Source organism: Cardiocondyla obscurior, linkage group LG03 (genome assembly GCF_019399895.1).
Source record: "Cardiocondyla obscurior isolate alpha-2009 linkage group LG03, Cobs3.1, whole genome shotgun sequence".
Taxonomy (NCBI): Eukaryota; Metazoa; Arthropoda; class Insecta; order Hymenoptera; family Formicidae; genus Cardiocondyla; species Cardiocondyla obscurior.
In genome coordinates, this window is record NC_091866.1 from 6,222,954 (window position 1) to 6,236,711 (window position 13,758).

General features: G+C 36.7%; 1 protein-coding gene across 2 annotated transcripts in view; it reads right to left on the minus strand.

The window, feature by feature from the left end:
• LOC139113574 (cilia- and flagella-associated protein 58) overlaps positions 1-13,758 on the minus strand; it is a 164,909-nt gene that overhangs the window by 78,137 nt on the left and 73,014 nt on the right. For both annotated transcript variants that reach the window (XM_070674807.1, XM_070674808.1), the window contains 3 exons: positions 9,727-10,003; positions 6,292-6,524; positions 5,469-5,880 (listed from right to left, as the gene is read on the minus strand). In XM_070674807.1, coding sequence (XP_070530908.1) covers positions 5,469-5,880; positions 6,292-6,524; positions 9,727-10,003 — 922 coding nt within the window. The remainder of the gene's footprint in view (positions 1-5,468; positions 5,881-6,291; positions 6,525-9,726; positions 10,004-13,758) is intronic.

A 13,758-nucleotide genomic window follows, 5' to 3' on the forward strand; every position in this document is an offset into this window, starting at 1 on the left:
ATAGAAGTAGGAATAGACGCCATCTCCAAAAAGATCTTCCTGAAAACGACACAAGTGCGCAAGAGGTTGAAAAACTACGTTTAGAAATGCAGAACCTCAAAGAAGAACTGCGAAGAACCAAAGAGGCGGCCATTATGCCTTCTCCTCCATTTCCCTCTCCATTTAAAAGAGAAGAAAATTTAGCTGGCCAATCCATGGACATTGATACTGCGCCGAATGATTTCCTGTCGGTGATCCTCCCTCCGAGAGAAGAATGGCCGCCAGTGCTTAGACCAGCGATTCAAGGCAACCGCCGAGTTTTAACGGACGATGAGGATGATGAAATTGTGACGAGAAGCAATACCTCCTCTTTTCACACCACAAAAGCAGAAGCAAAGACGTAGAGAGCCTCATCGATGAAAATCCTTTTCTAAAATCATTAAGGCCCATATACAGGAAATGCTCAACACATTCAAAGAGCAGCTTATTTCCTTCGCCTCCCTCAGCGGGGCTCAGAAAAACGCCTTCGCCACGCCTACCCCGAAGGGCGACGCAGTGGGGCGCCTGGTTCCCGGGGAGGAAACACGAGAGGTTAGTGCCTTGAGGAAAAAGAAGGCTAGTGCGTCAAATAAGAGAGATGCCAGCACGTCTAGCAGGAAAGAACCTGCAAAAGAAAAGCTAGAGGGCCAGAGGCCTATAACCTCTGCTCTCACTTCTTCGAAACCAAGTAAAACTTGGTCATCGGGAAAAAAGGAGTTACCGCCGACCCAATCTGTGACCCCGTCAACCTCAAATAAGAAAGACGGGATCTCACAGCCCGCTGACACACCGTGGACTAAAGTCCTTGGCCGGAAAGCGGCTAAACAGACCGGGAAGAAGACGGCAAAACCCACTGCCTTCTCGACGCCTGACAACTCTAATAAACAGGCTTCTGGAGCTGGGAAAGTAAAGGGAAACAACAAAAAGACGCCACAAGTAAACACCCTTCCCTCCTCTAAAAAGAAGAGGAGGAGAAATAGAAAGCGCGCTCCTAGAACCTCTGCGGTGGTACTGTCGTGCCCTCAGAAAGATATGTCTGCAATCTTATTGAAAGCTAAGAGCAAAATCTCTTTGGCCGATATGGGCATACAAAATACGATTAAAACCCGTTTTACTGCAACGGGTGCGTGGCTTTTTGAAATTCCCGGAGGAGACAGTAGTCCACAGGCGGACGCCTTAGCCGCACAATTGGATACCCTACTTAAAAACCGGGAAGGAGTACGAGTGAGCCGCCCTGTAAAAACGGCCAAAATTCGTATACGTGGCCTGGGGCCTTCGTTATCCGTGGCAAGGTCACAAATGTCGTTGCCCAAAAAGGAGATATCTCTGTCGCTGAGATCCAGACTGGTGATATCAAAAGACTTCCAAGAGCAATGGAAAGTTTATGGATGCGAATCCCTCTCGTGGCTGTTAAAAAAGTCACAAAAAAGGTAATTATTAAAGTGAGTTAGACGCGGGCTAAAGTGGATCTGTTATATCCACGGCCCCTTAGATGCTACAAGTGTCTTGAAAAGGAACACGTAGCGAATAGATGACCGGAGCTCCAGGACAGATCTGGACGTTGCTATAGGTGTGGCAAACAGAGGCACTCTGCTAAGGGATGTACTGCCCCATCGAGATGCCCCATTTGCTCCGATCTAAAGAGGAAAGATAGCTATGTACTTGGCAGTTCTCAATGCACCACACAAGTGCGAAAAGGAAAAAGGGAAGCGCCGAGAGAGAAAAGAGTAAATCCACCCCTCTACCGCAGCGCACCAAGAAGCCTGTCGCGGACAAACGGATCAGCAAAGGTCAAATGGAGATCGATCCTCTGGAGGAAGGGCAAGTCGGTTACATGTAATGGTCTTACGCCTCTTACAGGCAAATGTGGGGCGCTCCCGAGGCGCACTAGATTTGCTTCTCCAAACAATGGCGGAGCAAGGCGTCACTTTTGCGGTGGTATCCGAGCCAAACAGTGTCCCGCGAGCCCTTCCTTGCTGGGTTGGCGATGTACTCGGCTCAGTGGCACTTTTCTGGAGGTGGATACCTGGTACTCCTCCATCATCCGACGACGGAATTCGATGAGTGACTTTTTTGCAAAAAAAATTGTTTAAACAATTGTTTAAACAATTAAAATGACTTTTTTTAACTTTTGAACAAAGTATCGGTAACCCCGAGTAGATAGCAACAATCGTTACTTGATAATTTGCGTTTTTGTAAAAGATATGAATTTGTTAATTAAAGATCTTTTACGAAAATGCTTGTTTTGATACTCGCTTTCCCACGGAAAGTCTTTCCGTCTCACCACGCGTTGGCCCCGCTTTCCCCCACCGCGCGACAGTAGTCGCGCGGAGCTTGCCCCCACTTTCTCTCCCTATCGCCCACGCACCCCGCTTCCCGCGCCCCCTTCTCCGCGCTTTTTGTTAAAACTTTGTTATGTTCTTACTCGGTAACTATTACGAATTTCGGAAAATGGTATTGGACTTTTCGACTTGTATTCTTCCCATCTATCCATGGTTTACGGGAAGGACACCTTATACCGGACACCCTGTATAAAGAGGCTAAAAAGGTTTTACGAGATGCCATTTGGAAGGCAAAAGAAAAGTTTTGGAAGGAGTTAATACAAGCACTCGACGAAGACCCATGGGGTCGTGCATATCAAATCGTGTGCAAATAACTAAGATCCATGGCGCCCCCTATAACCGAGGTGCTTAAACCTCGTTTTCTAGAAAAAGTGATTGATGCACTCTTTCCATCAGACATCCGCGAACAAGGTCAGGTCTGTTCAACAAGACTTCAGACAACACCAGATTGGATTGAGAATCTGGAAATAAATAAAGAAAAGCTTTTGTGCGCGGCTAAACGAGGTTTTAGGGGAAACACAGCCCCGGGCCCGGACGGCCTGACAAAAACCGTCTGGAAGCTTGCGCTGAGAAGTCTCCAGAAAAAATTAAGACGGCTGTTTAACAGCTGTCTTCAGCGTGGCACTTTCCTGTCGATCTGGAAGAGGGAAAAACTTGTCTTATTGCGGAAAAAAAACAAGACCAAGACTTCCTCTTCGGCCTATCGTCCAGTCTGTTTGCTGGACGAGGCGGGAAAACTCTTTGAAAGAGTAATAGTCAACCGCCTCGTCCAGCATCTGGAGGTTGAGGGACCAAACATTAGTTGTTCGCAGTTTGGCTTTAGAGCCGGCATGTCGACTGTAAATGCCATTATGAGAGTGAGATAATTTTCCAAGGAATACATCTCTGAGGGAGGGATTGCGCTTGCCACATCCATTGATGTATCAAATGCATTCAACTCCCTCTCTTGGGAGACCATCAGAGAAGCCCTCAGACGCCATTGTGTCCCTTTGTATCTCAAGGACACTTTGGAAAGCTATCTGTCTGATAGACGGATTATTTTCACGGATCATCAAGAAAAAATGGTAGAGAGAAAAATACAGCGTGGCGTACCCCAGGGTTCGGTTCTTGGACCGCTATTATGGAACGTGGGGTACGACGCTGTTCTCTCTTTGGCTCTCCCTCCCCACAGCGGTATAGTCTGCTATGCAGATGACACGCTAATCCTGTCGGGAGGGAGAAAATGGAAGGAAGCGCAAATTAGAGGAGAGATTGCGGCGGACTTGATCCTCCGGTCTATTTGTGGAATCGGCCTGCGCGTAGCTCCGGAAAAGACAGAAGCTATACTTCTGTCGGGTAAAGTTAGAGGTCTCCAACTATCTCCTTCCTCCATAATATTAGTGGGCACGGCAAGAGTTAAGGTGAATCAGATACTAAAGTACCTTGGACTAATACTGGACCGCGGGTGAACTTTTGGCCCACACTTTAAAGAAATTGCGTCCAAAGTAAAGGACAAATCTATTTCTCTTAGAGGAATTCTTCCTAATATTGAAGGCCCAGGCAGCGCAGCGAGGCGATTATATGCAAACACAGTTCGCTCGATCGCACTGTACGCTGCGCTTGTCTGGGCTAAAGACTTGGCCAAAAATAAGCAAGGCCAAAGGCAGTTGGAATTTGCCTTTCATTTAGTGGCGGTACGTACAACCAGAGCGTATAGGACCGTTGCCCGCTCGGCCGCGGCACTTCTGGCCTGCCTCTTGCCGATAGATATTACTGCTGTGGAGTTCCTTCATGTATTCGAGGACCTTCAAACCCTCAAGTCGAGAAGAATCGTGCCCACAGCAAGTATGAAGAAGCGCATTTGACAGCGCCACAGGACACAATCTATGGAAAGAGAGATTCGATGGAAGAGCTCGATGGAAAGAGAGATTCACCGGCTCATCCAACTTCGGACAACGCACACTGTCGGCCATCCTTCCAGTTATGGAAGTTTGAGTGGACCGGTGTGGATGGTAGAGCATTATCTCTTTTTGGACGACACAGATAATTACAGGCCATGAATGCTTCGCTTCTTATTTATATAGGATCAAGAAGGAGACATCCATAGTCTGTCACCACTGCGACGACAACCTTACGGACAACGCGCAGCATACCCTGGAAGTATGCGCGGCATGGGCTGATGAAAGGCGAGCATTAATTAACGTGGTGGGACACGACTTGTCCCTACCATGCATCATCAGGATTGCTGTAGATAAGGAGAAGGTATGGTCTGCTTTTATGACCTTCTGCGGCACGTTTATGCGCCGTAAAGAAGAGTCCAAAAGGGAGAGAAAGCGGCAGCCACAAACTGCCGGAACTCCAAATCATGGAGTACGTATGAGGGGTGGAATACGTGGTGGCGGTAGCGGTAGGGCTGTTCAAGTCGCTCAGACTCTACAGACTCCGCCCCCTGCCTCCGCTACAGTCTCCACTAGAGCACATAATGTGCAAATAACTACGCGGGTTCTGCGACCCCGCTCAGATTTGACGCTTTCCGTGCGAGTAAAAACGCGTTGTTTGAAGCTACCGAGACGTTGGTGAACCTAGAGGTGTGACTTATTTTATTCTATTTACAAAGATTTGGGTAATCTATGAATCTCTGTAAATAGAGTAGTGGTGTAGCTTATTCCACTCTATTTACAGAGATTCATAGATTACCCAAAATCTTTGTGAATAGAGTAATATAAACCACACCTCTAAGTCCACCAACGTCTCGGTAGTTTTAAACGACGCGTTTTTACTCGCACGGGGGGCGCCAAATCTTTAAATATTGTTTTCTCGGTTATTAACGCTTAATTTACAAATCCGTATAGGACTTTTCTACTTATTTTCGAAAGCTCAACCTACCATTAAAAATTTTTTTACATCAACACGGACACCCTGTATATTTTGCATATTGTAATATTATTTTTTATTGCGTAATATTTTCTACGTAATTTATTGAATATCTAACACATTTAATTTGATTTCCTTAAATTACAGAATTTAAATTTTTTTTATAATTAATATAATTTCAAAATAATAATTATCAAAAAATCGTTTTTGTGTTTATTATTATTTTTAATCTTTTGTAAATACTTTGTATTTTACCTGTTGTTGTAATTCTTGTACCGCCAAAGTATATCTATCCCTTTCCTTTACCACGACTTCCGTTTGTTTTCTCATATTGTCGATGGTTTGGGTCAGCGTATCCACTTCAAGTTCAATTTTTTTTTTATTACGTCCGCATAGGAACAACTCATGGCTTAAATGCTTGATTCGTTTAAGAGCTGTTTCTTTGTTACGAGCAATGGTATTTTTCTCTCGCAGTAGAATTTCAACACGTTGCTTATTCTCAAATTGTTCTTTACGACAAATTTCAGCATTGTGCTCAATATCTTTGATGTTGATAACAGCTTGCTTTAATTTGTGCTCCAACCCGGATCGTTCAGATTGTGCTTTTACTAATCGCTTATCTATTACATTGTTTCTATGTTCACATTTGGCATTATCTTCTTTTGTTCTGAAATATTTGTAATTATGACGTTATATGTAACAATTTTTTGTTATAATTAATTAATATTTTTAATATATTGTTATGCCCGGCTTGAAGCTTGTCGAGATTGACCTGAAGCTAGCGACCTTCGCACAAAGATTTTGCGAGGATTTCAAGAATCCATTAATCCTTTCTCCGTTGGTAGGGAGCGTGTGGTTGTTTTAAGAGACTCAGCTGTTAATTTATCGCGGGATTTTTATAGAAACTAACGTGTTTATCTGTTTACATTATTTTTGTCTAAATAAAGGTTTTTCTACATTTGCAATTTGTAAGTGAATTCTTTTTTACAACGCAAAGATTTTACGAGGAGTACTAGAAAAAGTGCAGTATAATGTGCGCAACTACAAGCCAGAGCTCAACAATATAAATTGCTCGTACCTATTAAGATCATATTTAATGTTTTTTATTGCCTTTTCTTTATCAGTAAGCTCCTTTTCTAATTTATTTATCTCATTTATTGCGTTATCCAGATCTGTTTGCAGATTAATTTTATTAAGTATAAGCTTGTTTATCTCTTTTTGCATTTTATTATCTGCTACTTTTTGGTCTCCTATTAAATTTTCTAATCTTGCTACGTTATTTGTTGTCGCCTTAATAGATGTTTTTGCAGCCTATATATAAAATGTATTTTATTATTTTTATTATGTTAAAATAATAAAACAAATATGGGACTAAAATAAAATTTGTTCAACGCAATTACATAGTATATTTTTAATGTCTTCGAAAAAATTATCAACAATAGTGTCCACTTACAAGATTAACAATGTAAAAATAATATTCCTATAATAATTACTTGTAAAATTATATCTACACATATTTTATTGCTGTGTAAATAATAGATTTCAAAGTTGTTACATAATAAATAATTACATATTTTTTTACAATAATTGGTACAAATGAAAAAAATTAGTAATTCTTATCAGTCATAATGAGACTTCTGTTTCTGGTTGTGAGTGTGATTGAGGTATGAATGTGATCGCTAAGAATAAAAAGAGTTTTAAGGAAAAAAAAACTGGGAAAGAATTAGTAGGAAGCAAAAGAAAAGAAAAAGAACAAAAGGTAAAAGAACAATTGAGAAAATAAGTGAAATAAAGGGATATGGAAAGGAGAAGGCAAGTAAACAAAGTAGGTTGGTGAGGTATGTAGGTGACAATAAAAAATTTAAGCATAAAACATAGATAGTATAGAAACGAAAAGAAATAGAGATTAGTGAAAAAAAAGTGGTGCTACGTGACAAGACAGGCGGGAGATCGATTCAGAGAAGAAACGAATAAGAAGATAAAGAAGGAAGGTAAAGAAAAAAATGATAAAATTGGAAAAGGTAAAAAAGTAAAAGAAAATGAGTGAGAAAAAAAGAAAAGCCGAAATGAGGAGAGAGAAAATGAAGTTAATGTGAAAGTTAAAGAAAGAGAGAATAAAAAAAGATAGGAAAACTGACGAATGCAGAAAGTCTCATAAGAAATAGATCAAATAATATGCCGATTATAGATTCTTTTAAGAGAAGAGCGAAGAAAAAGGAGAGGTAGATGAAAGAGAAAGGTTTAGAAAAGTCGGAAGTGTTCAAGTACAAAAATGGTGAGAACGCCGAAGAAATTAATGAGGACAGATAAAAAGAAAAGACAGGAGAAATAACGGGAAAAATGGTCAGAGATTATAAAAGAAATGAAAGCAGGATAAAGAGTAATTAGAAAAAAAGTAAATGATAAAGAACAAAAAGGAAAAGAGAAAATAGTTTGAAAATTTGAAAATAAGGTCAGAAAAAAAAAGAAGACGTTGATAAAGAAAGTAAAGAAACTGAAAAAAAGAGTAAAAAGATGTTGTGACAAAGTCACTAGCAAATTGACTACCGTTCGACCCCGCGCCGCGACCACCAGCAGACGACCCGAGATAGTCGCGCGGTTCTACGATAACGGTAACGCGGGCCGACCATGCGCCCGTGTCGCGCACCGGTACAGTTTGCTCGGGAAGGGATTTTCCCTCTCTCGAGCTATCGGGTATACAGAGTGTCTGTCTTGTGTAAAATCTTATACGGATAGGTACACTAAAAAAAATGTAGTTCTACGAACTAAATACATTTAGTAAAGTATAGATTTAGTTAATATAGCAAAACTTGATTAAATTTAATTATATTATTGCCTATATAACAATTTAAACGGTATTAATTGAACAAAATGGCTGAACAAAACCAGTTAATTGACGGAACTGTTTATTTTTGTTGCCTTTAACAAATCATAAGTTGAAATGCCTTTACACTTGTTTCAACAAACTAATAGTGGTAACTCAATTAATTTTGTTAAAATTATTAAATTTAGTGTTTATTTAAATTTAAGAATTTTGTTATATTACATAACAACGTTGTTAGACATTATATATAATATACAGGGTGTCTCACCCCATGTGTCGAATCCGTTAGGAATAGACAGAACTCGGGTAGACAAATAAGAAAGTCCCACACCATTTTGCAAAATTCTCAATAGTTATTGAGAAAAAAATTAATTTGTCTAGCGCAAGAGCAACAAGGAAGCTGCGGGCAAGTGAGCGTGACAGGCGAATGGCTAGGAATGGCGCCGTCGCCTGTCGCGCTCACTCACGCGTGGCTTCCTTATCGCTCTTGCGCTAGACAAATTAATTTTTTTCTCAATAACCATTGAGAATTTTGCAAAATGGTGTGGTTTTTTGTCTACCCGAGTTCTATCTATTCCTAACGGATTCGACACATGGGGTGAGACACCCTGTATGTGTATTCAAGATAACAAAATAATTTGTTAAATGGAGGTACATTAAGGTTAGATAGTAAATGTAAATTAAATTGGTTTGACGTGTGATATTCAGTAAATTGAACACATATGTATGTGTTCATAGTAATTCCGTCATCAAGGTATAATTTTTACTGCAACTAAATATTTTTTCAATATAACCAAATTATTTTGTTGAGTCTAGTAATGTTCATATACGTGTGCTAGCTTTATTGTGAAGTTTGACACACACCAAAGTTAGCTCACGTACGTTAGCCACCGTCGCTGCGATGCATTATGTACGTGTGAGCTAACTTCATGTATTGCTTGACGCACACCAACGTCAGCTCGTATACGCTAGCCACCGTTGCCGTAGTTATCTGTTCGGCAACGACGATTGTTTTTTGTCATCTCTATGTTGCCTATGTTTCACGAAACAACAAGAAGTTGCGCGTTTTAGTACACGTTCGCACATGTCTCACGTAAGAGACAAAAACTTAAATAAATTTTGTGGTATTTGTGGTTGCAGTAAATATAAAACTCGCATTAACATTTTAGCATACGTGACAGTGACCAATGACCAGTATGTGATATTTTATACAGTTGCGCAAAAAAAATTCCTCGAGTATACAGGGTGTCCCAGATCAGTGAACGATGCCGTAAATGATAGGTAGATTTAATCGAATCAAAGCAAAAAGTCCTTTATCATTTTGAAAAATTCTCAATAGTTTTCGAGAAAAAAATTAAAATATATTAAATGTATAAGCGTAAGAGCGATAAGAAAGCTGCGCGTGAGTGAGCGCGACAGGCGAATGACTAGAAATGGCACCGTCGTCTGTCACGCTCACTCAGCCCACGCTTCCTCGTCGCTCTTACGCGTACATAAATTAATTTTTTTTCTTGAAAACTATTGAGAATTTTTCAAAATGGTACAAGACTTTTCGTTTTAATTCGATTAAATCTACCTATCATTTTCCGCATCGTCCACTGATCCACTGATCTGGGACACCCTGTATAACAATGCATATATGAAAACAACTTTTTTTCAGTTCCTAATAAATTTTTACAAATACTTTACCTCAAGCTCTTTATTTTTTACAATTATTTCTTCTTCAAGCTTTTGCATTTCTGCTTCCGCTTTTTCACGCTTTTTCTTTTCTCGTAAAATATCATTCAACTGCATTTTAATAGTGCCTTGCATTTCAATAACTTGTTGTTTAATCTCATTGTTTTTCTTTTCAACTTCTTCTGCGTAAATAGATATGTTTTTTATACGTTGTCGCATAGTTTCCATTTCACCAATGAGTATTTCTTTTTCTTTCAGTAAATTCTCCCTCTTTTTAGTAACAGTAGTGCTATAATCATAACATTTTTGATAAGAATAATAATTAAAAAATTAATACAAATATTTTTAAGTACTATTTTTAAATATGTTACCTAATGAACATTATTTGTTGTGTTATAATCCGAAACCCATTACAACAGTAAGACAAAATAAGTAACACGGAATAAGATCTCGCAACATAATTAAAAAGAAGTCACTGTAAAAATTATTTTTGGGCGCGTGGATAATTTTGTAATAAAAACTCTTTATTTCACAAACACTGGTATATATATTTAACTTTGGTTTTACACACTCTTTATAAAATAACATAAAATAACATAAAAGAATATAGAACTGTATTTAAGGAGGTTTCAAAATGTGACACGTCTGTACCCGACGACGACTCTTTTTCAAGTGAGGTAGTCCCGATATTAGTTTTATCTTTGGGACAGAAAGGGGCTTCCCGGACCTTTGTCTTAAGAGGTTTATTCCCTTGCTTATCTAATTGACACAAAGTCACGTAGCGTATCCGGTCTACTAAGAATTATTTATTTGTAAATTGATTCAATCTTATTTAAAGTTAAATTTATAATTATTGTTTTAAAGCGCATATATTTTAACACTCCTCCTTAAATTTATACTTTAAAAAAAGAAAACGATTATATAATTTTTAACAAATTTCTAAATTTCTTAAACTTAGTACTACCAAGAGATTTAGTGAATATATCTGCCAAGTTATCATCCGTATTTATTTTAATAATATCAATTATTCCCTGACTATAGTTTTCATGTATGTAGTGTGAATGTACTTCTATATATTTAGAATTTTTAGTTAAATTTCCATATTTTGCTAATGCAATTGCTCCTGTGTTGTCTTCATAAATTTTTACTGGTTTATCTATAATTTCTCCTAAATCTCTTAGTAGATTTATTATAATTTTAATTTCGCTTACAATTTCTGATAACGCAACATATTCGGCGGCTGTGGATGATTTCGTTACACTTCCCTGTTTTCGGGATTTCCAATATATAGTATTGCCATAAAACTTAATCACATACCCAGTTGTGGATTTTCTATCCACTATGTCTCCAGCCCAATCAGCATCAACAAAACATTCAAGAGGTTCATATGTTATACCCTTTTCAAACGTTAGTTTCAGATTTTTTGTTTGGTATAAATATTTTAAAATTCTCAAGGCATATTTAAAGTGTGTTTCTGTATACGAATTTTGAAAGCGACTAAGATAATTAACGCTATAGCTTACATCAGCTCTTGTTCCGGTACTTATATACAGTAATGCTCCAATTATATTTCTATATTTAATACTTGTATTTACTGATTGTGCTGGTTCTAACTTTAAGTTTTGTTCCATTGGAGTTTGGAATGTTTTTGAGTTTTCTATATTATATCTTTTTGCAAGTGATTCTATATAATCAGATTGATCTAGAGTCATTTTATTATTATTTAAATCATATATAATATTTATTCCTAAGTACATTTTTATTTTTCCAAGATCTTTTACCATAAATTTTTTAGATAATTCTTCTTTAATTTGATTTATTTTAATTAAGTTTTTTTCCGCAAATTAGTAAATCATCCACAAACGCTATTAAGTATATCTTATCACTATTACAATTTAATATATAAAGACAATAATCATTGTTGCTTTTTTCAAATCCTAGTTTACTTAAGTAATTATTCAAGCACTCATACCATAATCTTGGGCTTTCTTTTAACCCATACAAAGCCTTATTTAGTTTGCATACATTTTCTGTTCCGTCTTCATAACCTTGTGGCTGCTTAATATATACTTCGGATTTGATATTACCATTTAAGAAAGCTGTTTCAACATCCATCTGAAATATAGATAATTTATTTTGACAACAATAGCTTAATAGAAGTTTTAATGTTTGTATCTTTGCAACGGGTGAATATATGTCTTCTAAGTTTTCTTCCTGTTCAAATCCTCGAACTACTAGCCTAGCCTTTTTAAATTATTTGGTTTTTTGTATATATCCATTTTACACTTAAAATTTTTTATTTGTTGGTGACGAAACTAAATTCCATGTTTTATTTTTCTTTAAACACTCTATTTCTTTATCCATGGCTTGTTTCCAGCCGTCTGCTTCCTTTGAGTTTATAGCATCATTATAATTGAGAGGACTGTCCGCACTTACATAATTTACATATACAAAATCTGTCGCAATATTGTCACCATATCTATCTGGTCTTTTCCTATTTCTTGATGATTTTCTTACTTCATTCTGTCTTTTAAAGCTTTGATTTAAATCCATTTCTTCATCGGAACTAATTATAATTGTGTCATTACCTAAATTATTATCTTCTTCTTCGCAAGCAACGTTATTCTCTTCATTACTAAATCCAATTAAATTTTCTTCATCTTCTATTATATCTACGTGTCTAGCAATTGTTATTTTATTATTTATTAAAACTCTGTATCCTACATTTTCGTATCCTAATAATAGACCAAGGTCTGCTTTACGGTCCCATTTTGAGTTACGCTTTTCTTCCGGTACCCTTACAAAGACTTTACTTCCATATAAACGCAAATTTTTAATGTCTGGTTTTATTCCCGTTAAAATTTCATAAGGTGTCTTTTTAATTTCTGTATTTGATAAGATTCTATTTTTCAAATATGATGCAGTTCTAACTATTTCAGGCCAAAATTTTTTACTTAAATTTGATTCAATTAACAAACATCTTGCCATATCCATTATGGTTCTATTATAACGCTCAGCTGTGCCATTTAATTGGTGAACATATGGTGGACACGGCTCTATTATGAATCCTTTATTTCTTGCAAAATTAAATATGTCTTTATTAATATATTCTTTTCCATTATCACATCTTAATTTTTTTATTTTTTTGCCAGTTAAATTTTCAATATTATTTACATAGTCAACGAAACAATCATATACTTGCGATTTAGATTTAATTGTATATATTCTTGCTGCTTTACTAAAGTCATCGATAAAAGTTAGAAAATATCTTTCTCCATTTATACCTATTGTCTGGTGAGGACCATTTAAATCAGAATGTATGATTTCTAATAAATTTTTGGCTTTTGTTCGTTGATTTTCAAAGGGAAGGTTATGCATTTTATTTTTAATACAGGTAGCGCATTTAAATTGATCAGATTCTAATTTTTCCGGAATTCCATTTACGTATTTGTTTTTACACATTTCCTCTAAATATTTAAAATTGACATGTCCTAGTATTCTATGTAGTCTTTCTTTTTGTGTGATAGCATTATTTACTCTTGATGTAATGTTTGATTCATTATTTATAAAAAAACTTTTCAATTTATACAATCCATTGTCTTTATATGCTACGGCAATTAATTTATTTTTTTTATTGTAAATTTTTGTTGTATATCCAGCTGCTATTACTGTAAAATTATTTGTTATTTTTGCTACACTTAGTAAATTTTTGTCCATTTCTTTTACATAATATACATTTGTAATTAATATTGGTACTTTTGATTCATGATTAATAAAGATTGTTTTAATATTTCCAATTTTTGTTGCCTTAATACATCTTCCGTCGCCTATTTTAACGTCTACCGGTTTTTGCAAAGTTACAAATTCATCAAAAAATGTATCATTATTTATAATATGATCGGTACAGCCGCTATCTGTCACCCAATTAATTTCTTTTTTGTTGCAAATATTTACTTCCGTATTCATAATTTCTATATTTTGCTTACCTTCGTTTATTTCGGTTTCGAAGACGCTTGATTCGCTGGTATTTGTTTCGCAATTACT